Here is a 26,226-nt window from a genome sequence, read left to right as displayed (position 1 = left end):
ATTATCCTTAGGCCATTAGTCTTTTTCCCAAAGCCAGGCTTTGTTAATGGGTGGGTTCCACTGCATTGACTGACAGTACAATGTAGTTTCTGAAAAGGGGGGAAGGCCTGTTTTGGGGAGCAGAATGGACGAGCAAAGCTCAAGGAGACCCCAAGATCAGTGGATTTAGACTTTTTTCTCCTCAGATCCTCTGGTTCTGGAGGTCCTGTAATTCTTTCCTCCAGAGGGGAGCCTTCACGACAAATACCACATACTGAATCTAATGAAATTTTGAGAGTCCTGTTGATTTTATCATGGGAGGTACAATTTGGCTCTTAGAATTGTAGCCCTGATCCAAAGGCCATTGAAATCACTGGAAAGTTTCTGTGTTAGCAATAAATTCAGTGAGGAGGACAGGGTTACATCGTTTGTTTAGGGATATTCATAAACAAAGAACTGTAGAAACTAGAATTACAGACTGTAGATCCAATGTCCTACATTAAACAGATTTAATGAAAAGTTACTTTTGTCTTCAAAATTGCACTTTTGAGCAAATATGCTAGTTGTACATATCTCATTTCCTCTGTAGGCCAGATATCATTTGTTTCATACTTTGTGGCTTCACACTGTTTTAATTCTATTATTAAAGGATAACACTGTCATCTAAGTATGGGGTCCCCTGTGATTCATGGTGCAGGCTTTCAGGATCTTGCATGATTTTGGCGGGGGGGGGGGGGGGCGGGAGGGGGCAGTGTTTTTATGACTCTAGAAGCTTTGTGACACCTGTAATAAACATTCCAGTCAATTGCATGTGATTGCCACTCTTTATTTTTCCTCTTTCTCAGTGTGCAAGTTGAGTAAATAATTAGCCCTTCTGACAACTTCTATGAAGACAACTAATTATACAAAAGATTTAAGATGATGAAGGGGTAGCAAATTAATCTTGATTTTTTTTTCTTGTGAAGTGGGAGGTGATTTTATTTTTATCTATCACCATATTTCTACATAAAGGTAACGAACTGTCTTCTTCCTCCCTTGCACTGATCTCTGCTATTAACACTCTTGAGTTATTTCTTATTGATGTTAATGAGATTTGAAAACAACTTCAAGGGAAAGTTGAGAGCACTCCTGTGAAATTAAATTCTAAACAAAATATAATTCTTAATATTGGTTTACTAATTAAGGTTCATTACTGCAAGGTGCTGAGTACTCTAGTTCTGATCCAGCAAAGTACATGAACACGAGTGGTCCCATTGACTTCAAGTGCTGTATTGCTGGTGATTAGAAAAAACAAACAACCTATCTTGGGTGCTAGCTTGACTGATTCTTGGGGCTGGGAATTGAGAGGAAAAAATAGTTTTTACTTGTAAATGGAGCATATTTGCATAGAAATCTGTGATAGATGATAAACAAAAAACCCAGCAATAGTGTTTTTAGAGTCTGTTTCCAGCGTACAAATCCACTTTATGGGGGATTTTTTTCAGTGTGTACACTTCCTGCAGAATATTCAGCACATGAACACTGTCTACAATGGCATTTGAAGTTGAATCCTCTTTGACGTATATGAAACTTAAATGTAATAAGTAATTAAAATGTAAAATGATTAATTTTTAAAAATAATTGTGCATATTCCTTGCTGAAGTCAGATATTTATAGTATTATATGTCTAACTTTAGCCTTTTAAAAATATATTTCCTACCCCTTTTGTAGGGTATGTGCATGGGTTGGGCATTGGAACTCATTTAAAAGAGTCTGGGAAATGCAAAATGATGGTTCTTAATAAATCAACATTGTGACGGGGTCTTTGGAGTGCAGCCTGGGCTGTGGGACCACTGAGCCCTCCAAACCCACCAGTCTGGGCTGTCTCTCACACTATGATGCTAATGTCAAGCTACAAGCCTCTGACAGGCACTGCATTTACATAGATATCCACAGTACTCAGACATCTCAATAACACATATAGCGATACTTCATAACTTCACATACAATGATAGTACATACAACCCAACAGGATATTAATGTTCAACAAATCAAATGATTTGAATATGACTTTTAAAATGATACCTCACAAGGCATGCATTGTACAAAACATACAATCATATCTCAATGATGAATATGGGGGTTCCAGGGTGCTATTTGGAGGTACAGAGTGTCACAAACATGAACCTATTCTGCTTTTGAAAATGGTGAACAAACTGTGCTGAACAAATGAGGCGTGTAGGGGAAGGATGGTGCCGTGATTAGAACACTAGCCAAAGACTTGGGAGGCCTGGGTTCAGTTTCCTGCTCTGTCACAGATTTCCTGTGTGGCTTTGGGCAAGTCACTTATTCTCTGTGCCCCTCAGATCTCCATCTGTAAAGTGTGGGTGATAACATAAAAATAGCCATACTGCGTCAGACCAAAGGTCCATCTAGCCCAGTATCCTGTCTTCCAACAGTGGTCAATGCCAGGTGCCCCAAAAGGAATGAACAGAACAAGTAATCATCAAGTGATCCATCCCGTCACCCATTCCCAGCTTCTGGAAACAGAGGCTAGGGACACCATCCCTGCCCATCCTGGCTAATAGCCATTGATGGACCTATCCTCCATGAATGTATCTAGTTCTTTTTGGAAAGACCATATGAAATAGGAAATACTAAGATGAATATACTAAAGATTGAGGCACTGAGGTACAGTAATGGGGGGGGGGTCTATAAGTGCCATAGATAAATACATATGAGAATGCTAATTCTAGAGAGCTAAAGTCAGTCATATTGATTATTTTAACATAAAAGGTTTTTGGGGGGGGGCTGTTTCTTTTTACTGTTTCTTTATATTGAGAGAGCTGCAGATAAGTGATTTGAAACTACGTAGTGATTAATTTAAATTTCATTCACATTCTCTGAAGTTTGATGATTACTTCCATTGTGCAGTGAATAATTCTTGAATGAAGAAACGTGGAATGCAAGGGCAGGAAATTATTTTATTGTATTGGTTTTCATTCTTTGCAGGAAGAATCCACAGCACAAGCTTGAATATAAGCACACTGCACCTCCAGGTAAAGACTCTTGTTCAAAACTTTAAAAATAAGAACAGTGATACACACTTAAAAGGGGGTATGAAATGGTTTATGTTTCTGTTAAGCTTTACTCATTTGTATTTGTCACTTACTATACTCTGTAATGTTGCCATTCCTAATGCTTTAATTCCTTTCCTGCAGTTGTCCACAGTAAAGATTATTGCTTTTCTACTTTACTTAAGATTTATTTCACTAACTATTTTAGATGTCTTTTCATCTGAGTAACCTCACCAGGTGGTTCAACACTAACAGTATGACCTGTACATGCATGGCTTTTATACCATACAGACAAACACCAAGAAGTAGTAGATATTTGAATCAGTTGGTGGTTTTTACTCCAAACACTGAATGGAACAAAAATTCCATAATTTGAATTACTCTGATTTTTAAGACAGGGCAATCCCAATAAAAGGAAACAAATGATGTACCAGGCTATTGACTTTGCCACAGTATTTACTACTAATTAAAATGTATATCTAAAAAAGAGTTCAGTAATATTACCATACAGCGAGCCATACTGTTTTGCAGTTGTATTGGCATAAGAGTTCACAGTTCCTCTTGGGGTTTTTTTTGTTTTTGTTTATTTCTGGCAGGGGATCTGAGGAAAATAGTACAATGAGAGAAGGGGTTAAAAATGCAGAATATAGTGCCTGTGATATTTGTTTAAAAAAGCTTGTCTATTTTCTAGATCAGTGGTTCTCTGCATCTGAGATACCAAGTAGTTCCATATTTTCTTTGGGGAACTTAGAGTTTAATTAGGATGGAATCTAAGCATTCATTTAAAAGCTGTTTTTCTTGCATTTCAGGTAGAAGTAATTAGATTTATTGAACACAGCATTGGAAAATATTGCAGTTTGATATTTTTCTCTAAAAATGTTATCAAATTTTCTTTTTTTAAGTTTACTAAGCTTTTTCAAGAAAAAAATATAAATCCATCTATCACGCATACAAACAATGCAAGATTTTTAATTTAATACAACTATGCAAATGTAATGCCACTCTGTTCAGAGTTTCCCAAGAGTTAGGGATCACGGCAACGTTATCTCTACAGGAGAAAGTGCAGTTATTTCAATGACCCAGATCTGAAAAATTAGCTCTGTGTAACTCAAAAGCTTCTCTTTCACCAACAGAAGGTGGTCCAATAAAAGATATTACCTCACCCACCTGTCTCCTATTTCAGTAATAGAATAATCTAAAAAAGTAATGTAAACATTGAAACATTTTGTTATATTTACAACTTTTTAAAATGTTCAGCTATTGTGTCCCTGAAGGATAAACAAGAAACCAACATGCCTACAGGGTTGGAGCTCTGGGAAGGAGTGTACTCAAGCAACGGTAGAGTTATGGGGTGCTGGCACTAGTCTTGGAGTCCTATCAGTTGGATTGCAGGGTCTCAGCTCTCAGAAAGGGGTGTTAGACAGAGGATCTGTACCCTGAGGGTGTGCCCAGAAACCCCCAGCCAGAAGCAGTGCCTGGCCCTGTTCAGACTCAGAAAGCTTAAAACTCACAGGACCCAGTGAAGTGAAACCGAAACACAGCAGCCTAGTGCAGTGCTTCTCAACCGGAGGTCTGGGGCCCTCTGGGGGGTCGCAAGCAGGTTTCAGGGGATCCGCCAAGTGGGGCCAGCGTGAGATTTGCTGTGGCCCAGGACAGAAAGCTGAAGTCCCACTGCATGGGTGTGAAGCCCAGGGCCTGAGCCCCGCCTCAGGGGCCAAAGCCTGAGCAGTGCAGCTTCACAGGGGCCCCTGTGGTATGGGGCTCCAGGCAATTGCCCTGCTTGCTACCCCATAACACCATCCCTGGCTTTTATATTCAGAAAACCTGTTATTGTGGCACAGGTGGGTCGTGGAGTTTTTACAGCATATAGGGGAGGGGGACGGCTCAGAAAGGAAAAGATTGAGAACTCCTGGCTTAGTGAGCTCTACCAGGCCAGTGTGAAATCATATACAGTAGCTCCTCACTTAACATTGTAGTTATGTTTCTGAAAAATGCAACTTTAAGCAAAACAATGTTAAGCGAATCCAATTTCCCTGTAAAAATTAATATAAATGGTGGGGGGGGGTTAGGATCCAGGGACATTTTTTTTTTGCCAGACAAAAGGCATTATATACATTTTAAACAAGGAATTTAATACAGGTATAAGTTGTAAACAGTTTTAAACAAGGAATTTAATACTACAATCATTGCTGAGTATGAAGCAATGGGAGGTGCCCCCGCCTTTCCCCACACAGGCACAGCCCACTGGCACTGAGGATGTAGGCAAGGAGGCTGAAGTTGCCATAGGCTAGGAGAAGCCATTGTGCAGCAGCAGCTTCCCCTATTGTGCAAGCACCAGGGGCTGGAGGCTTAACCCTCAGCCCGCCCACTCCACCCCTTCCCCCAGACCCTACCTTTAACCCACCTCTTCTCCCTCCCCCACCTCCTCCCCTTTTACTCCGCACACTGCGTCCTCACTCCTCCTCCCTCCCTCCCTCCCTCCTTACCGTGGCAATCAGCTGGTTTTGCGGCATTCAGGAGGGAGGGGGCAGGAGCGAGGACTCAGCGCACAGGCTCCCCCTCCCTCCCCTGCCTCCTGAATGCCGCAAACCAGCTGATTGCCAGAGGGAGCGGGCAGCGTGCAGGCTCCCCCCTCCCTCCCCTTCCTCCTGCCCATGGCAATCAGCGGGTTTGTGGAATTCAGGAGGCAGGGGAGGGAGGGGGGAGGCTGCACACCGAGTCCTCCTCACTTCTACCTCCTGAATGCCTCAGACCAGCTGATTGCTGAGGGCAGGAGGCAGGGGGAGCAAGGGGAAGGTGCTGATCCGCGAGGTCCGCCGGCAGGCAGGAGGCGCTTGGGGGAAGAGGCGTAGGGGAGCTGATGGGGGGCTGCCAGCTGTGGACAAAGCAGGCAGCCAAATGACGTTATAGTAGAGCATTGCACAACTTTAAACGGAGCATGTTCTGTAATGGAGCAGGGACGTCAGATCAAAACAATGTTAAGCAAGATGACGTTAAGTGGGGAGTTGCTGTATATGCTTTGCTGGCACAGAAAAGGTGTGGGATCAAACATGGAAAAGGTGTTCATGAGAGGATTACTATCTCGGGAAGTGGTCAGTAATCTGAAAAAGACCAGTCTCATAAATACATAAATGTACATAGTAAATACAGTCACCATGACAGTTACATTAAAATGTGGGAATGTATTCTTTATTTTTGCGGTCTCAGTTATTGATACGTCACAGATTTCTTCTAGATTGTAGTTTCCTTGATAATAGTGGGGGGTTTTTTTCCATTTAGAAACTGAAACAAGAAGAACCAGACAGAAAACTACTAAAAGAGGTTAGAAAGTTCTCATTTTCTAAATGGACCTGTTACTGTTACGTTGGAGGGTTTTTTTTTCAAAATCATGTACATGAAAGACAAAGCAGGTTAAATGTATTAGTTTCAGTTAGAGATGGTGTAATATTGAAGCACTTTATTATGAATGCTACTTGCTAGGTCTCTAGTTGGGGAAAGTGCATTATTTTCTTTTAGTGAATACCCCACTTTGTACTGCATGTGAAAGTCCTTAAATTGGGTGTTCTATGTAAACGTGTTCCAGATAAGCAGACCTAGTTTTACTCTGGAAACGGCAAAGTATCTTTTAACTTGAAAGATGAACACTGAGTGACTTAAACCAATTAATTCCCTAATATTGCCTAGAGGTAAAAGGCAATAAGATAAAAGGAATCAGTATTTCAGCTACAACTGTTTAAAGGCTGGCCAGTAAAGGCTGACTGCCCCAAACATTGATGTATTCCTTTTTGCATTAAGCCGTTTTCTAAAGAACATGAAGGCAATTCACTTCGTGTGCATGTATGCGTGTGCCATTGAGTTTTTCTTACGTTTAATTTTGTATCTGAAATATTGGTGCCTCATAAGATGTTCTGAATTAAAGGTTCACTAAAATGGAAGTGTAGTGAAGAGTTCATGCTTACCAAATGGAACACTGCTTGATCATTTTTTATCCGTATGTGAAATATTAACGTTCTCTTATAATGCTGTCACTAAAGATGTGTTGATTTGTTTTAAATTGTTTATCTCTCGTTTTGAACAAACGAGATACAAAACATATGTTTATATTTCTTAAAACAATACAGCTACTGTCAAGTGCGGCTTCTTTGAGTAGTGTCCCTCTGGGTGCTCCACTGTAGGTGAATCTGTGCCCCTGCACCTCTAATTGGAGATTTTAGGGAGCAGTGTCCGTTCAGATTGCACATGCTGTCCCTCTCTGACGGTCTGCCTAGAGGCTATCTACTGCTGTGCTGGGGAACCCCTTGATTTCCTTCTCAACCACCTTTGGCGTCCAAGGGAGCAAGAGTTGTCCCTTCCTTATCTGCGTCATTAGCATAAGTAGTAGTATACTTATAAGTAGTATACTTATAAGTAGTAGGTTTTGGTGCTTTTGTTCTTTTGTTGTTCTTAATAGTTAGTGTTTTATTGCCCAGTTGGATTAAAAAAAAAAAGAGCGAGAAGAAAAAGAGCTTCAGTTTACATTTTTCTCTTTTTGGGGGGGGGTCCCCCATTTGTTCCCTTAAGGGTGTTTAGAAGACATTCTAACTTCTTGCAGTTTAAAAATAAAAAGAAGAAAGAGGAAGAAGTGGCAAGAATATTTCTCTTCTGTATTCTTCACTGCTAGAATGTGATACTACCCTCCCACCACCTGGGGTATACTGGCTCTCCCCTGCTTCAAGAGATGCCTCTCCTTCAAGGAGTCGATTCCAGACATTCTGGACAGACATTCTCACTGTGTCCGGTGCCTGGGGGAGGTCCCATATCCCTGAAAAGTGCTCCCTCTGCCAGCAGCTAAAACAAAGGTCTCATAAAAAACAGGAGCTGAAGTTAAAACTCCTCCTTGTGGAGAATGCACTTCAGCTATCAGAGGACTCCGGTACTGACCCCCGATCATCCCTCGAGCTTTCAGCTTCAAAGGGGAGGTAGAGTCAAAAAAAACCCCAGCAGATTCCCCCTGTAAAGGCTCGAGGGAAAAGGGCTCCAAGACCTCAAACCAAGTTGTTGGCCAGCCAGAGGGTTCCGCAGTGTGATCAGCCACCTCAGTACCTGTAGCAACATTGTTCGGTACCCAGAAAGGGCCTCTGCTGTGAGCTCAGCCGCACTGCCTAGAGACACCAGGGTCTCAGGCTCTCAGGCAGGAGTGCTACTCACTAAGGAGAAAGACAATTACCGTACTGTCTCTAAAAGCGGTACCAAGTTAACCTTCAATACTAGGTGTGACAAAGCTCCTGTCGACAAAGTGCTCTGCACATTTACAACCATCGGTACCGACGATGTACCACGGACACTCCTCTGTGGTACCGAGTGGGCCAACAGTACAGCAAGAGTTCTGATGCCCTAGAACCCTGACAGTTAGGGAAAAACCGCAATCCCCATTGCTTGGTACCCCTGGAAACCTGTTATAACAATATCCTTTGGCAAAGAGTTCCACAGGTTGACTGTGCATTGTGTGAAAAATAGATATAAAAATAGAGAGAAAATGCAGTGTGAGAATGCAAATTTATAACATGTATGGCTGTTAAAGCAATGGATAATGGTGGTAAATATTGAAGGAAAGTAGATGGATGGGAGATCCAGGCCTGGTCCTACAAAGGGATCTGTGAGAGACCCTTATGTCTGCATAGTATGTGAATTTGTGATCTCATTTTTTCAGAGAGAGTCAACAAGGGATCTGAGTGATAGATTCTTTCTTCTTGATAGCTGTATGGCAGTAGCAAAGGATCAGCCAAGGAGTAGGTGGGAGACTGAATTGGCACAGAGAGAGACCAGAGCGGGTGTAGGAAGAGGTGATTTAATAGAAGTAGTTTGTAGAATGCTCTTGAAATGAAGAGATTGATTTTTATAGTGGATACAGAAGTGAAGTTTTTCTCCTTTGCTCATGTTTCAGTGGGCTATGCTGTAGATTAGAATTCTGATGTGTTAGTAATCAATGTCCCCTGCCTATGCAAATTGTAGTAATCTCCATTTTGCCACTGATGATGCTGACAGACGCTCTACCACTGCCAGTGACAGGTAACTCTGCCACTGACGATGCTGATGGATGCATTGCATCTGCACAGAGACCCGTTAAAAACCCTTTGATTGCCCCCATGAAGCCCATTGGGATCATGGCCAAAGAGAGCAATATGTGCTTAATGCTTCAAACTGGTTTTAAACACTTACATCTGCAAAACTTTTATTTTTAAAATCATGTATTTAATTTCCATTACTTTACAAAATGGACATTTTCCTAACAAAACAGCTGCATTTGTTCAGGCCCCAAACTTATTGTGAAGAAGCTAAATTTGAGCTGCCAGGATCATTACAAAATTGATGTAATGGAAGCTTACTATAAACTTATCGGATCTCTAATATTGCACAATTTGTCTATATTTGAAACCTCCGTTTTCTGCAATAGGCAATGCTTGCACCCTGCTGCTCTTGCTAATGTATCAAAAATCATCTCATTATCCTCTTCTTAAATGCATTAAATGCTTTATGCATTGGTGGAAATGGTGTAAAATCTTCATCAGTTTATTTACTACGTTTTTTTTCCTCTTCCTTGAATTAGATTACTGGTTACTCTGATTCACATGCTATAGGCAGGTGATATTACACGAAAGCTTATGCTCAAATAAATTGGTTAGTCTCTAAGGTGCCACAAGTCCTCCTTTTCTTTTTGCGAATACAAACTAACACGGCTGCTACTCTGAAGCCTGATATTACTTTATTACTCAGCTGACTGTCTAGTATTGTCATGGAGTGCTGGTCTCCTCTGCTACTTAATGAAGCTAGTTTTCTTTGTGTCAGTGTTTATTTGTCAAAGCAATTATTTAACAATTACTGGTACTGCTGTATGGTCAAGCAGCAAGTGGAACAGGGAAGTTGCATTTATTTTCCCCATCTCAGTTGCTGCACTTTTATCTCCCCTCAAGACCCATTTAGTCCCAATCTCTTAGCATGTTGATACTGCTGCTTCACTGGCCAAAAGTTCATTTTATGGAGTCTAGTTATTTTACTAAGATGTCATAGGCTGTAACATTAAAAGTTTTTTAAAAGTGCTCAGGTGTCAGTGGGATTTGAGCACTTCTTTGAAAATCTGGCTACGTGTACCCTAAAAATTCCCAGTGGCCTGACTCATCAGTTCTTTAGCAGTTTACTTTTCTAGAGGGCTCCCACTCGAACATAGCAGACTGAAATGGATTTCATGTTACCTCCCAGTAGTTCTGTGAGTTTTGCTCTGTCAACAGATCTTCGAGAAAAGAGAGCAGATCATTTTCTATAGAAATGTTCACTATAGAGTTTATCAATTTATGGAATTGTTTCCAAACGTTGGTGAGAGAGTAAATGTAACCCTCACAACTGCAATTGGTTAATGTATTTCAAATGTAGCCTTTGATTAATGTCAAGTGCAAAATTCACAAGTCACTAATAACAGAATCTTTTACTCAGGCGGCTATATAAATTTATTATAGGAAATGAGACTGGTGAATCACACAGACGCGAGGATTTTATTTGGTATTTAAATACATACAAGTAAAATCAAAGTAATAGAAAAGCAATATAAGTGTAGCAGACAAATCCCCTGCAATGTGTATTCTCTCAACCGACGGAGACCCATCAGACACATCAGAGAAGGAGCAGATGGAAGGAAAAGTAAATGGAGAAGCACCATAAGTAGGAATGAGGTTGCAGGTTTTCACCATCCTGTCATTCTGATGTCCCAACTGGGGGTTGGTATGACCACCTTTTTATACCCTTTTCCCTTACATCCCCCCACATTTAGGACTATATTTGATGTAGGTCGCGGTCCCCATCCATATTTGTCATTCCGAGGGATGATAATTAAGGTTCTGGTTGCTAGCATAAGCTATTGGAATCATATATTTCCCAATATTTCCAACACGTTAATACAGATACTGAAAATCATAGACTATCAGGGTTGGAAGGGACCTCAGGAGGCCATCTAGTCCAACCCCCTGCTCAAAGCAGGACCAATCCCCAACTAAATCAAAATCCATTATTTCAAGCTTAAATTTCCCTTTTGTGGTTTATTTGTTTATCACAAGGTGCATATTGCAAAATCTTACATCCCTACATCAAGCATATTAGGCTAATTGTCTAGGTCTTAGAATTTTTGCAAAGACTATAACAAAATTTTTTGCATTTGTTTTCCCTACTTGTACTACAGCTTTAATTATTTTATTATCAACATTGTTAAGCATATTAACTTTCCCTAACCTATAGGTTATAGTTTTATTTTAAGAATAAACTTGGCAGGGTTAGGTCAGGGGTCAAGGGCCAACACAAAGAAAACATTGCTGGGCTCTACCTCTCCAGCAGGCGGATGGGTGAACCCAAAGATCACTGGCATGTGCACGCTTTGTATGTAAAATGTGAGCCACTGATGACACTGTGAATCTGAGGTGTATGCCAGATCTTTTCACAAATGCTCCTTTAAAGCCTTAGCAGTGGTCCTGCATGTACTGCTGTGAAAATGGTGGACAAGAATGGTTGCTTCCCTGACCTCCACAAAAATACCAAGATCTGCTCTACTTAGAGCCAAATCTGCCCGGAGGATAGGTACATACGATTCCTATTAGGATTTTGGTGCAGGTTACATTTGTATGTCTGAGGGCAGAATTAGACACATCTTTCCCATCTGAATCCAGGTTCTGAGTTGGCTCACAGTAAAATCTCTCTTTTGCATGAATGAGATGACATTGTATCACCACAGAATGAAGCGCAAAACAAATGCAAGATTCTTTAATTGACCTGTAAACTAAACTGTTAGATTAGGTTTGTTGAATGTATTTTAGAATGGATGGAAACCCTAGTTCTTCTTCGAGTGCTTGCTCATGTCCATTCCATATTAGGTGTGTGTTCTCGCCACATGCACCGGTGCTGGAAGTTTTTCTCTCAGTGGTATCCATAGGGGACCGGCTCTGGCACCCCCTGGAGCAGCACACACATGCCACGGTATAAGGGGCGCTGCCAGCTCCCCCCACCATCAGTTCCTTCTTGCCGCCAGTGATGGTGCTGGAACGTTTGCTGCTTTGGCTAGCATTGTGTTTCGTTCAGTGTTTCTTCCAAACGTTTTCCTGTAAAATAGTTGTAAACGAGTTAATAATTCTCTTAGTGTTAGTTCTAGTTAGCGGTCCCAGACGGGACTCAGCCTCAGGAAGGGATGTGCCCCGGTCCCCAGGCTTTAAGCCCTGCGATCATTGTAAGTGGCCTATGCCCATCGGCGACCCGTACGCTAGTTGTTTGAGGTTTCTAGGTGAAGGACACGTAAGTTACAAGTGAATCTGTAACAAACCCTGAACAAAAAGGGAAAGACATCCGTCTCAGGGTGCTCCTGATGGAGTCAGTCCGACTCAGCCCCGAGCATCACAGCATTGGTGTGGAGTGCCCTGCTGGCACTGTTTTTGAGCCAGCACCCATCCGCCTCCCCGGCTCCAGTCAAGAAGCCGAAGAGAAGCGTGAGGGGATGATCCCACACTTCCCATAAGACAAAGGACAGGAGGAGAGCCAAGACCCGTGCCGGGCGAGTCAACGCCACCATCAGGGAGTCGGGCCCCCGCTCAAGTTGAGCAGTCCAGTCCATCCCACACTATGCCTGCCACCCTAGACAGTGACGAGGGTCTCCATCATCTAAATGTCCCGTTGACACCAGAGGCCCTGCAGGCAGCACAGGACAGCACAGCATCCTGTCACTACCAGTGCCTCCCACACTGGCTTTACCGGTACCCCGGTCTAAGGGTAAACCTCCCTTGGGATCTTACCGTGTGTCCCCACCTCAGCGGCACCGCTCCCCATGATAAGGGACATCCCGCCAGCACTTGCCCACTCAGAGCCATCACGCCTGGGAGGCAGACTCAACGAAGCCCTTTTCGGTCTCCGCACCCTCAGCACCGACAGCGAGATTCAAGGTGTGGCTTGCTGGTAACCTGGTGCAGACCTACCAAGGAATGCGCCCCCCGGAAAGAGCATCAAGACTGGCCTTTAGTGTCCCCACAGCCATGGAACTGGTCACGCGAACCATCACTGAATGCGGCCACCAGTCACCAACCCACCTTCGCCAATCCCTGCAGTCGGGGAGATCCTCCCAGCGACTGGCCCACTCCCGGTCCCATTCCAGGTCCTGGTACCGGTCGAGTAGCATGAGTCATAGATCACCGGTTTGCTGACGGTCCCAGAGTTCCCACACAACGTCGAGGCCTCAGAAGGCAGGAAACACCCCCTCCCCCACCAGGTCCATAAGCAGACAAGGGAGCAGCCTGCTGGACCACCAGGGAACGTGGTAGCACCCACAGCACCGGCGTCATCCTCATCGTTGCCAGATGAAGCCATCATGGGTCCCCCTCACCCAGTTCCACAAGATGATGCTAAGGCTCATCAGGAACTATTGAAGAGGGTTGCCTCCAACCTGGGGCTCCAGGCAGAGGAGCTAGAGGAGCCATCGGACTCCCTGTTTGACAACGTCTGCTCCACGACACCTGTTAGTGTGGCTTTGTCCCTGCACGAAGGGGTATCAAAATTATTAATGCCCTGTGGCAAACCCCCTGCTTCCTGCCTCCCATTTCAAAAAGGGCTGGACGTAAATACTTCGTGCCAGCTAAAGGCCATGAGTAACTCTACACCCACTTGGTCCCAAACTCTCTTGTAGTTGAGGCTGTTAATCAAAGGGAGAGGCAAGGGCAACCCGAACCTACGCCCAAAAATAAAGACTCGAAGAGGCTGGATCTGTTTGGGCACAAGGTTTATTCATCTTCTAGCCTTCAATTGAGATTGGCCAACCACCTTGTCCTCCTTGGCCACTACGGATTACAATATGTGGCAGGCCATGTCCAAGTTTGAGGCTTTCGCTTCCCAGAGGGTCCAGGAAGGAATTCCAGGTGATCCTTGAGGAGGGCACTGCACGAGGATGGCCCTCCAGGCAGCTTCAGACACGGTGGATTCCGTAGCTCGCACCATGGCCTCAGCTATCTCGATGCACCGGGCATCCCGGCTGCATCTCTCTGGCCTGTCGACAGAGGCTCAGCTGTCAATGCAGGACCTTCCCTTCAATGGTCAGGCCCTGTTTGCAGCACAGACTGATAGTAAGCTGCATGCGCTCAAGGACTCCTGCACTACCCTGAAAACTCTAGGGCTGTACGTCCCCGGTCCAGCCCATAAGCGGTTCAAACCACAGCCAACTCAGGGCCAAGGGAGCCAACCCCGGCAGGAGCCGCCCCACAAAAAGAGCAGGAGCTACAAATGCCACCTGAGCCACCCACCCCCTCCCTCAGCCCAATCAGGCTCGACCTGAAATAAGCAGGGGAGCAAGCAGGCTTTTTGAGGGTGCGCTAGAGGGTGACCTACCAGATTATACACCAGATCTATCTTTCATGCCTTTCTCTAACTACCTTTCCTTTTTCCTCCCAGCATGGACCACCATAACCTCAGACCGGTGAGTGCTCAGTACAGTGGTGCAGCGTTATACCGTACAGTTTTTATCCCCCTTCCCCATCCCTCTTCAGGGACCCCTCTCATGAGAGTCTCCTCATGCAGGAGGTAGAAGGGTTGTTGCAGCTGGGTGCGGTGCAAGAGGTTCCCTGTGAGTACGGGAACAAAGTGTTCTATCCCAGTACTTCTTATCCCAAAGGCCAAGGGCAGTCTACGGCCCATCCTGGATCTACAAGACCTCAACAAATACCTAAAGAAGCTGAGGTTCTGCATGGTCTCCCTGCCCTTCATCACCCACTCCCTGGATCCGGGAGACTGGTATGCCACCCTTGACTTGAAGGATGCATGCTTTCATATAGGCACTTCCTACGCTTCAGGGTGGGATCAGACCACTGCCAGTTTGTGGTCCTCCCTTTCAGCCTAGCGACAGCACCAAGGGTGTTTACCAAGTGCATGTCGGTAGTTACGACTTACCTCAGGCACTGGGGTATCCAGATCTTCCCGTACCTGGATGACTGGCTGGTCAAAGGTCAATCCAGATGTCAAGTCCAAAGGGATGTCTCAGTGTTGCAGGCCACATGCTGATCCCTGGGCCTGCTGGTAAATGACAAAAAGTTGACATTAGTTCCAGTGCAGAAGCTAGAGTTCATTGGAGCGGTGCTCGACTCCACCTGTGCTAGAGCATTTCTGCCCCAGGAAAGGTTCCAAGCATTGGTGGACCTCATCGCGGGAGTCTCCGCATTCCCCCTGACCACGACCAGGGTTTGTCTGCACCTGCTGGGACACATGGCAGCATGTACTTATGTCATCTGCCATGCCAGGCTCCAGATGCAGCCCTTATAGCAGTGGCTGGCAATGGTCTATTCCCAGTCCAGAGATCACCTGGAAAAGGTCATTACCATCCCGTTGACGATACTTACCTTGCTGCAATGGTGGACGACCCACTGTCGGTCCTGGAAGGAGTTCCGTTCGACAGCCCTTGTCACTCCATCTAGCTGATATTGGATGCCTCGGACCGAGGCTGGGGAGCGCATCTCGGCAACCTCCAGATCCAGAGCATGTGGTCCCCGGAGGAGATGACATTGCACATAAACGTCAAAGAGCTCAGAGCAGTACGATTGGCCTGCAGAGTCTTCCTACCGCACCTGGCAGGCGAGGGAGTGAGAGTGTTGACGGACAATATGGCCTCAATGTTCTACATCAACAGGCAAGCGGGAGCATGCTCATTGGCTCTCTATCAAGAGGCTCTCCGATTGTAGGATTTCTGAATTGAGCACGCGATCCACTTGGAGGCTTATCACCTCCCCGGTGTCAGGAACATGCTGGCAGATCACCTCAGCAGATCCTTTTTCTCTCACCACGAGTGGTCACTCCATCCAGAGGTAGCCCGGATGCTCTTCCAGAGGTGGGGAACTCCCCAAGTGGACCTGTTCGCCGCCAGACAGAACAGGAAATGCCATCGCTTCTGTTCCCTGCAGGGTCTGGGCAAGGACTCCCTCCCTGACACCTTCCTCCTGTCATGGTTGGGGGGACTGATGTATGTGTTCCCGCCAATCCCGCTCATCAGCTGAGTCCTGTCAAAGATCAAGAGAGACAAGTCCCAAATTATTATGATCGCCCCGGTGTCGCCACACCAACATTGGTTCGCTCACTGGTGGACCTGGCGGTGGCCTCTCCCTGGACCCTTCCTATCCAACTGGATCTGCTCTTGCAAGATCACAGACCTCTCTTACACCCCAATCTTGCCCCACTCCACCTCACAGCGTGGATGTTGCGTGGTTAAACTCAGAAGAGCAGGCTGCTCTAGCGAGGTCCAGATAATCCTCCTGGAAAGCAGGAAGGCTTCCATTAGAGCGGCCTACCTGGCCAAGTGGATGAGGTTCTCCCACTGGGCATCTGAGCATAGTATTTCTCCAACGCACTCCTCCTTACAATCTATCTTAGATTACCTGCTCCATTTTAAGAACCAGGGGCTGGCCCAGTCCTCTGTCAGGGTGCACCTTGTAGTTATCTCCACTTTCCACCTGCCGCTCCAAGGTCAGACGGTATTCTTACATGACATGTCAGTCCGATTCCTGAGAGGCCTCGAGAGGCTTTACCCACCGGCCTGAGCCCCTGTCCCACAGTGGGACCTTAACTTGGTTCTTTCTAGGATTACAGGCCCGCTTTTTGAGCCTATGGGCTCCTGCTCCCTCTCCCACCTGTCATGGAAGGTCGCTTTCCTTGTAGCCATAAAATCCGTGAGACAAGTGTCGGAGATTAAAGCTCTCACATCGGAACTGTTGTATACCATGTTGTGTAAGGACAAAGTTCAACTGCGACCCCATCCGGCCTTTCTGCCGAAGGTGGTGTCTTCCTTCCATGTTAACCCGGACATCTTCCTCCCAGTGTTTTGTCCCAAGTGGCACACCACCAGTGAGGAAAGGAGGCTGCATGCCCTGGATGTCAGACATGCCCTAGCATTTTATCTGGAGCATACCAAGACCTTCCACAAATCGATGCAGCTCTTCATCACGACAGCGGAGAGGATGAAGGACTTTCCAGTGTCTTTGCAGAGGATTTCCAATTGGATCACCTCCTGCATCCAGACCTGTTACGAGTTGGCATAGGTCCCGCCACCACTAATTGTGAGGGCCAGCTTGACCAGAGCTCAGGCGTCCTCGGCAGCCTTCCTGGCCCATGTTCCCATCCAGGACATTTGCAGAGCCATGACGTGGTCTTCAGTTCACACGTTTATGGCACATTACACCATCACTCAGCAAGCCAGAGATGACGCTGGGTTCGGCAGAGCTGTGTTGCAATCTACATGTCCATGAACTCGGACCTGTCTCCGTTGGCAGTGTTTGAGAGTCACCTAATATGGAATGGACATGAGCAAGCACTCGAAGAAGAAAAGACAGTTACCTTTTCTGTAACTGGTGTTCTTCGAGATGTGTTGCTCATGTCCATTCCATGACCCGCCCTCCTTCCCCACTGTCAGAGTTTCCGGCAAGAAGGAACTGAGGGTGGGAGGAGCTGGCAGCACCCCTTATAATGCAGCATGTGTGTGCTGCTCCAGGGGGCTCCAGAACCGGTCCCCTATGGTTACCACTGCAAGAAAAACTTCTGGCACCGGTGCATGTGGTGAGCGCACACACCTAATTTGGAATGGACATAAGCAACACATCTTGAAGAACACCAATTACGGAAAAGGTAACTGTCTTTTCCCGAGAGGCCATGAGTAGCTTTGAAATGCTTTAATTGAAGATCTTTCTGAGACCATCAGTGGTTGATCTGATTTCCTCACATTATTTGTGCTTACTTCTGCTATTACTGAAATACTTAGTCTGGCTGTTCCTACTCACCATGCTTCTTTGAGACATGTTTGCTTACAGTATCTGACTTTAGGCGCCACCCCTCTGGCACTGCTGCTTCAGAGGTAGCAAATGCAGTTGTCGTGCAGTCCAGTTTGGATCATCTGCATAGTGAAGTCCTATCAGTTAATAGTTTTAAGTCCCACTTACATTAAAAATAAGTCTGAGTTTTTTATGGCGTGTGCAGCTACAAGAAATACAATTCAAATAACGTGTCCCTTGTCAGCTGTAGCAGGGGTATGTGTGTGTACACAGGCAGGTGGCCAGCTGAACATGAATATCTGTGGCAGGGTGATGGTATAACTCAGTTATTTTAGAGAGTCTACATATTAAAGATGCAAGGCACTTTCAGTGAGAGTAAACTCACATTTTGTTTCTTTGTGCTCATATGTCTTTCTTCCTGTTTATTTTAGATAACTTAGATTAATTAAAGTGCTCTTAATTGTTGCTGGAGACTAGGTGGGTGAGATAATATATTTTATTCGATCAACTGCTGTTGCTGTGAAGCTCGAAAGCTTGTCCCTTGCACCTGCTAATTGGTCCAATAAAAGATATTACCTCGCTTGTCTTGTCTCTCTCATACCCTGAGACTAACACAGCTGCAACACTACAATCAACAATGGTTAATATTTGCTGACTTTTTCTAAAAATGTCCTATCTGCTGGGTCCAGTGGTTGCTCCCAAAGGTCAAAGCCTGTAAAAGGCTAGGATCAGCAAGTTCACATTTGAGACTGTCCTTGTCAGCTGTGAATACTGTATCTTGCAGGCAGATACAGTTCCATTAACCTTTAGTACATGCTGTGTGGCACAGCTGCAGTGTTAAGCAGAGTAGAGCTGACATTTCCATATAAATATATTTAAAGTCTAGCAACCAAGAGAAGGGCACTGACTAGATGACATTTGACATGTTTCGTTCGTAATCATTATCCTAACTGCCACCAGAGGGACTGCTAATTGCTTAGTGCCTATATAGAATAAGAGGCCAGGGTTTGAAACATTATCTAAGGGTAGAATGGTGGTGGATCAGAGCAAAAAGGGTCAATAAGGTTTCATGTAGTCACTGATTCTGTTCACTGTTTGAAAATTTGTGCCTGTCCATTCTACAGCTACCCAGATGAGTGGTCTGCTTTCCCTATCAGCTATATGGAATCCTCTTACGAAGAGCTTTCGTATCTCTAGCAAGCAAATTATCTAGTTCCCAAGAATAGCTTTTTTAAAGAGGATGTGCTGCATCCTCTTGGAGCTTCTTTTGTGTAAACACATTTTAAATAAAAGAGCCTCAAGGTCATCTTGATAAATGTGGTGCCACTAGAAGAGACGGTTTTGTCAGAACTGCTTGCTTAATAAGCTGCCTTAAGAGCCATGGGATTGAGTAAACTTCGTAAGGAACAATAAAAACACCTACGCTGTTCTTTGCTGGAGACTGAAAACGAAGCAAGAAAAAATGTGGCTTCTTTTTTTTTTTTTTTTTGGTACCATTTTTAACTATTTGTAGGAGAGTGGCAGAATATCAATAGGCTGATGAAAATAGCCAGCAGCTCCACATAACAGTTCACTTAAAGATGATACAAGTAGTGCTCTGGAAGTGAAGGGGGATTTTTTTTAAGGTTCTGGGCTTACTATACCCAAGAGGGCCAATCTGCCATCTTTACTCACATTGAGCAATACACTACTCTCCAAAGATCCCATATATTTCAGTGGGGCTACTTGATGAGTAAGGTGCTATTCAACAGGCTTAAGAGGTCCAGAATGTGGTCTATAATAGGTCCAGTATCATATAATCATCAACCTGTATTTTCGTTCTTGCCAAATACTCTTGAAGCAGGTAGTTGGTTTTTTTTCTTAACTGGGCAGGGTGGGAGGTGGTTAATGGACAATTGTGGGAGACTTTTCAGAAGTTCTTGAGCACCTCCAGCTCTTACTAAAGTCATTGGGAGCTGCAGGTACTTATGAAAATCACTCTCATGAGAAGACTCGATCCTTTCAAAGAGAGGGACACAGTGGAATCAATATATTCTTTTCTTCAGTTTTCTGCTGCTTTTCTTTTTTCTTCTTCTCCACCCTCCCGTTGTTCAATCCTGTATGCCTCCTTATTTCCAATTTTTCCTTCCTTTGTCTTGCAACTTTACTGTATTTTCACACCTTTTCTAATTGTTTTGTTTGAAATGGTGAGGATTTTGTTTTTACCATATTTAGGACACCTGCCACTTATCTGTTCCCTTATGAATCTACTGCTCCATGGGCCATTAGTGACTTTTGTAACAAACAATACCATTTTCAGCAGTGAAGTTAGTGGGGTTGGGTGGAAATGATTAGTTGCTCCTTTTAGAGCTGATGGTAGGTGGTAAAACAGCAAGCAAGATGGTAGATTACAGCCCAGATTGGCAGAGTTGGCAAGTATTTGATTCCTTTCTAGGCACACACATCATAACTGGATTGTCCAAAGCAAGTAGTTAGATCCAGAGGACTGTGGACTAGGTTTTCTTGGATTGTACTCTTGTCTCCTCCACAGATTGCTGTGTCTTCCAACAAGTCTTTTAACTTCCCTGTGCCATTGTTCACCCATCTGAAAAATGAAAGTAATATTTTATAGTGGTGGTTGTGACATTCCCCAGGGTGCAACTTGAACTGCTGTGTCCCCTTATCTCTCTAGACTGGAACGCCTTTTACACTGCTTTGCTAGTGAACACCAAACCCTCTAGGCTCTGTTCATTCACAGCCACCAGCATGTTAAAACACTCCCAGCTGAATGCATGAATGGTATGCCCAGCCTTCCATGAATAGATACAGGGTGACACCCATATATCCCGCAATCCCAGCCTTGCCCCCCAAAAGATGTGCGTCTTGTTCAGTAACCCACTGGACTGTACAAGCTCATAAATTAGTCTGCCATTCCAACAAAGGGTAATGAATATGCACCAGCCCAGTTGACCTGAGTAGAGAGTCAATCAAACGTGCTGGTTTAGATAAAACAGTAAAACAAGTTTATTAACTAGAGAAAGATTTAAAGTGATTAAAAATGATAAGGTATATGAGTTAGAATTAGTTACAAAATAAATAAAAGGATAAACACACAAGCTAATTCCTAAACTTTACCAAGGCCAATAAGTTTAAAAGCAAAAAAGTTTCTTTCACTCACAAGCTTTCAGCAGACTGTACTGGCTGGAAAAACCTCCAGGGCAGGATCACTCCCCCAGTTCAGTGGTGCACCTTTGTCTTTCAAGCAATCTTGCTGCTGTGAGTAGAGACGGCGAAGGAGAGGTCTAGAGGCATTTTCCCCACTTCTTATGCTCTAACCCTTTGTACTGGAAAAGTCTTTCCTGGGTCATGAGGTCAGGCAGTTCCATGGCATATGTGAGCTGCCAGCTGTCCTTCAGATGAACTGTAAATTTCTTGTTTACAACTCCCCTGCTGGTGAATCTCCAATCTTAGCACCTAGCTTTTAGCACCTAGTTGGCCTGCCAGGGTGCCTTTGTCTTTGAGAAAATGGACTGAGGGTGTTACCCAGAACTACAGCATATTTCAGTAACAATCATATAGCAAGATCTTGTAGCACCATATCCAGTTGATACACACATGTTAACAGGACAATTACGTTCAGTGGATTATGAGTTTTCAAATGATACAAGGCATACTTTGTACAAAATATATCATAATCCTATAAATTGGTGAACATGGGGTACATGATGTCAGATGGGGTACAATGTTTCACAGTGATGAGAAGATTACTTAATACATGCTTTGGGATCATTGGGTGCAAAGTGCTAGAAATATAACTAAGTGCAAAGTATTCTATTAATAGAACAGCTAAATAATCCCATAAATAGTTTTGTAATGGTTGTAATAATTTCTGGTAAAAAAAATAAAAGTGAAATTACTGTAACTCTTGAGCTAACTGCATTATAATAAGCACCTCGTAGATCTAGATTTTTCCACAGCACTTGAAGTCTATACTTTAATCTCTCTGCATTTTGCCCTGCACAGGAAAAAGTGTTTTGGAGGAGGACAGCGATAATGATGGTGAACCGAATGAATATGATCTGAATGACAGCTTTCTAGATGACGAGGAGAAAGAGGAATATGACCCTACTGATGAAGATTCCGATTGGGAGCCAGATCCTGAAGACAAAGATAACGAAGATATTGAAACACTTTTGAAAGAAGCACAAAAATTTATTAAAACCAAAAAGTAGTTTTGTCCAAATGATGTGAAGTACTTACAGCATACCTGTTTACAGGATTGGTGGGGGCTGGGGAATGACTTTGAAAGCCAACTTTACCCGTGCTTGAGACACTACAAACAGATTTTTAATGAGGAAAAAATGAGCAACAGCTTCATTTTCTTTTGATACACATTGTTTTGCCTTCAACTTCTTAGCTGATGAAGTCAAATCATAAAGTCTGGGATTATATTGTGGTTTAACTGAAGACTTTTTTTTTTAAAACATCTCTTTTCCAACTTCTTAACAGCTCATATTGTCAGAGGGAGGATTAATGGGTTTGAATGTAGCTATTAACATTCCTCGTGAATATCTTTCTATGCTTGCAAACAAATAAGGATTGTCGACCTACCTTAAGGAGGTTTATAGTTTTGCGAAAGTGTAATATATTCCATGCTAAATAAAGAAAAAGTAACATTGAACAACTTTTTTTATGGCAGATCAAATCATTCTCAGTTCAATAGGAAGTCTTTGTTAAACCAGTTATTTTTATTAGTTTGTTATTCAGCTATCCTACACTATCGTATTAAGTTTTACCAGGCTGTTAATAGTGGATGTCTTCACCTTATAATTGCACTTATTTCTCTGACATTCCTGGTGTAAATTGCTAATTTTGAAAACTGTCTAAATAACTTGGGAAAAACCCATTTTTTAAAATTTATGCTAAATTTCAAATTATGTCCCCAAATCAATTCTAGTGTATCTTTTTTTTCCAGTTAGTGTACACTGATGATACTGTCAATTTATGTTTAAATGGCTGGTTCTACAAACTGACTAAATTATGCTGAGCTTATTTAAGTGAAGCTTGTAGTTTGTTTGCCTAATGCTTCCCATTAAGGCCCTGTTTTCAATTGGCTTGTAACTTTCCCTAACTTTTAACCTTTTCAGACTGAATGTTAATGGAAAGTTTCAGCAAAAATGGTTTAGCCGTTACTGAATACAAGGTTAGGAGAAAATACATTATTTTGCCTGGATTTAAAAAATATCTTAAAACCATTTTGTTGAGAAGATCCAGCACATCCATTCTTTGGAGCAGGGATCTGAAATTTAGCAGAGGGAGGGGGTTGTCTCCCTGGTTTCAGGGATGTGCCTTTTGCCGTCCTGGTGAAAATCTGCCCATATTTAGTAAAGAGCCTCCATACTTTGCACATGCTCACTAGAAGCTTGTTAGAGTTTGGCAGCTGACTTCTCTGAAGATTGCGTCTGCGCTGAGTATGCTCCACCCCCTCACAGCGCCTGCATTTAATCAGGCTGCGCAAGCACCATCTCCGCAGAATGACTGAGCATGCCCCTCTCCAGGGGCTCTGTAGCACTTTCTCTACAGTTGCTTCTCCCAGAGGCCATGGGTCACTGTGGTGCTCAGTACAGGAACTGAGAGCAGAGTCTTTTCTGTGCTCTCAGTGATCTTCCTGGTGAAGCCTAGGCAGTGAGGAAGAGGAGGAAGGGACTTGATTGGAATTCTGAGGGGTGAGGCACAAAGGGGGTTGGGGGCAGCATGGTTCCACATGTTAGGATTGTTTTTTGTTTCCTTTTTTTAAAAAATGAAGCTATGGCAGAGGAAAAAATAGCATGTGATCATGTAATTAAAAATTGTATCATAGCGTGTATGCACAAGGAGGCTGAATTAAGGTTATGTGGGCATTCTTTATGCAGGAATTTACTAACTTTTGAAGGCTTGACTTTGCAAATATAACATTCTTGTAACGTTGGGGAGTTTTGTATGTAATAGTATGTATATTGGCTTGTATCTCCATGTCTGCAAAGGCACTACGGGTTTTCAGAAATGTTCTCAGCCATTAAGATTTGTGATTTGACAATTATTTAATTTTTTGAAAGGGCTTCAGCGAAGGAGTTCAAATAACCTGCTAGTGTCTAAATCTGTATTGAGCTGTATTTGGAAGCAATATAATATTTTCAAAAATTGTGCATCAGAAATCTGGCTCAGACTTTAGAAGATTGAGTATAAATGATGACTCATGATCTTGTTCTGCATGTTGAGAATTTGGGAATAATTTGTTTACTGTCAGAGTTGTTTCACTTGAAAATAATTCTAGTCATAGATGAGTTTTCTGAGTTTATCTGATTTCATATGTGACCTTAGCAACATTCAGCAAGCAGAAACATTCTGTTCAGTAGTGTGACAATATGAATGTCCATCTGAGCCGCTCCAAAGAGTTGAATTAGAATTTTCTATTAAAATAAAAGTAGCGATTTTCATCTGTGGAGGTTATCAAGGTCATACATCTAATCACAAAAACAAATCTAGAAATCACTTGTAGCTTTACATAATATTATTAAATATAATCCCCCCAGGATTGAAATAAAAATTATATGGAGAGGGTAACTGACCAACTGTTATCAAGAGCCCGCCACAGTTGTTATAGTAGTATGCTGCAGTATCGTCTGCTTAAGTCAAGCCTGAGTTCTGATATTTTTCCTTTCTGTCTCCCGCTCTCAAAAGCAAAATAACTTTTCCATGCTTCCAGTCTGAAATGTGATGGATTTGTTGTAGCTCACGAATGCTTATGCTCAAATAAATTGGTTAGTCTCTAAGGTGCCACAAGTACTCCTTTTCTTTTTGCGAATACAGACTAACACGGCTGATACTCTGAAAAATATCAATCAGATACTTTCTTCCCAAAATTTCTGAGGTGTAAATGAGATTCCCCAAAGTATATGTATTCCTTTTTTCCCCAAGCTTTCCACACATTGCCTGCTAGTGAGCCAGATCTGGCCAGTCAGGTGGTGGCCTTCCCATGCTAATAACTTTTGGTCACTGTTAACCTAGACCACATTAGACTGGCCAGTGAGGGGTCAGTTGCTCTTTATCTCATTACCATCCCCTGAGCACCCTATTATTTCAGATTTAAAATCGCTGACAGAAGTTGAGTTCTTGTGCAGTGGTGGGAGCCGAACTCAAAAGTTTGTATCTAATTTCCTGACTCTCGTCTTAATTTTTTTTAGACTTTTGGGGGGGAAGCCTGGGAGGAAAGTGGGAAAATGTTCTAAAAACATAAGTCATTTAATTTCCAGAGTAAATATATGTGGCTATGTCATAAATATAAAGGGAAGGGTAAACACCTTTAAATCCCTCCTGGCCAGAGGAAAAACCCTTTCATCTGTAAAGGGTTAAGAAGCTAAGACATCCTCGCTGGCACCTGACCAAAATGACCAATGAGGAGACAAGATACTTTCAAAGCTGGAGGGGGGTGGTAAACAAAGGGTTCTCTCTGTCTGTGTGTTGCCTTTGCCGGGACCAGAGCAGGAATGCAGGTCAGAACTCCTGTAAAAAGTCAGTAAGCAATCTAGTTAGATATGCGTTAGATTCTGTTTTGTTTAAATGGCTGATAAAATAAGTTGTGCTGAATGGAATGTATATTCCTGTTTTTGTGTCTTTTTGTAACTTAAGGTTTTGTCTAGTGGGATTCTCTATGTTTTGAATCTGATTACCCTGGAAGGTGTTTACCATCCTGATTTTACAGAGGTGATTCTTTTACTTTTTCTTTAATTAAAATTCTTCTTTGAAGAACCTGATTGCTTTTTCATTGTTCTTAAGATCCAAGGGTTTGGGTCTGTGTTCACCTATACAAATTGGTGAGGATTTTTATTAAGCCTTCCTCAGGAAAGGGGGTGTAGGGTTTGGCGGGATTTTGGGGGGAAAGACGTTTCCAAGTGGGCTCTTTCCCTGTTATATTTGTTAGATGCTTGCTGGTGGCAGCAATAAAGTCCAGAGACAAAAGGTAAAATAGTTTGTACCTTGGGGACGTTTTAACCTAAGCTGGTAAAAATAAGCTTAGGGGGTTTTTCATGCAGGTCCCCACATCTGTACCCTAGAGTTCAGAGGAACCTTGATAAGCTAACATGCAATATACCAATGCATAAAGATCTGCATGAGTTGAGCATATAGAGGAATATTATGCCTCCTAAGAAGTAGTCAGATCCTAGGAGCGAATAAATTGCCCACGTAGCAGTGTCTGGAATTACTAAAATTCTACTTTGAAAATTCTGACTAGGAATCCTCAAATATTCAGCTCCATTTTCTCCTTCCATCTCCTTTTCTGCTTGGCTCTTCTAGGTAGGAGGAAGACTGAGGAAAGGAGTAGAAAAGTAGGGAGGATCTGATTATATGAGAAAAGACCAAAAAAATTATTCCCA

General features: G+C 43.3%; 1 protein-coding gene across 4 annotated transcripts in view; it reads left to right on the top strand.

The window, feature by feature from the left end:
* Positions 1 to 24,624, top strand: part of APLF (aprataxin and PNKP like factor) — a 91,580-nt gene extending 66,956 nt beyond the window's left edge. Inside the window, exons 9-11 of one of the 4 annotated variants that reach the window (XM_073339431.1) lie at positions 2,971 to 3,017; positions 6,315 to 6,356; positions 21,836 to 24,624. In XM_073339431.1, the coding sequence (XP_073195532.1) occupies positions 2,971 to 3,017; positions 6,315 to 6,356; positions 21,836 to 22,044 (298 nt within the window). In that variant the 3' untranslated portion in view covers positions 22,045 to 24,624. Of the gene's footprint in view, positions 1 to 2,970; positions 3,018 to 6,314; positions 6,357 to 21,835 lie in introns of those variants that run through there. The other 3 variants (XM_073339432.1, XM_073339434.1, XM_073339435.1) reach the window with 3 other exon arrangements.
* Positions 24,625 to 26,226: the final 1,602 nt, after the last annotated feature.

Source organism: Lepidochelys kempii, chromosome 3 (assembly GCF_965140265.1).
Source record: "Lepidochelys kempii isolate rLepKem1 chromosome 3, rLepKem1.hap2, whole genome shotgun sequence".
Classification (NCBI taxonomy): Eukaryota; Metazoa; Chordata; order Testudines; family Cheloniidae; genus Lepidochelys; species Lepidochelys kempii.
The sequence above is the reverse complement of the archived record's forward strand: the minus strand, read 5'-3'. Positions and strand labels throughout refer to the sequence as shown.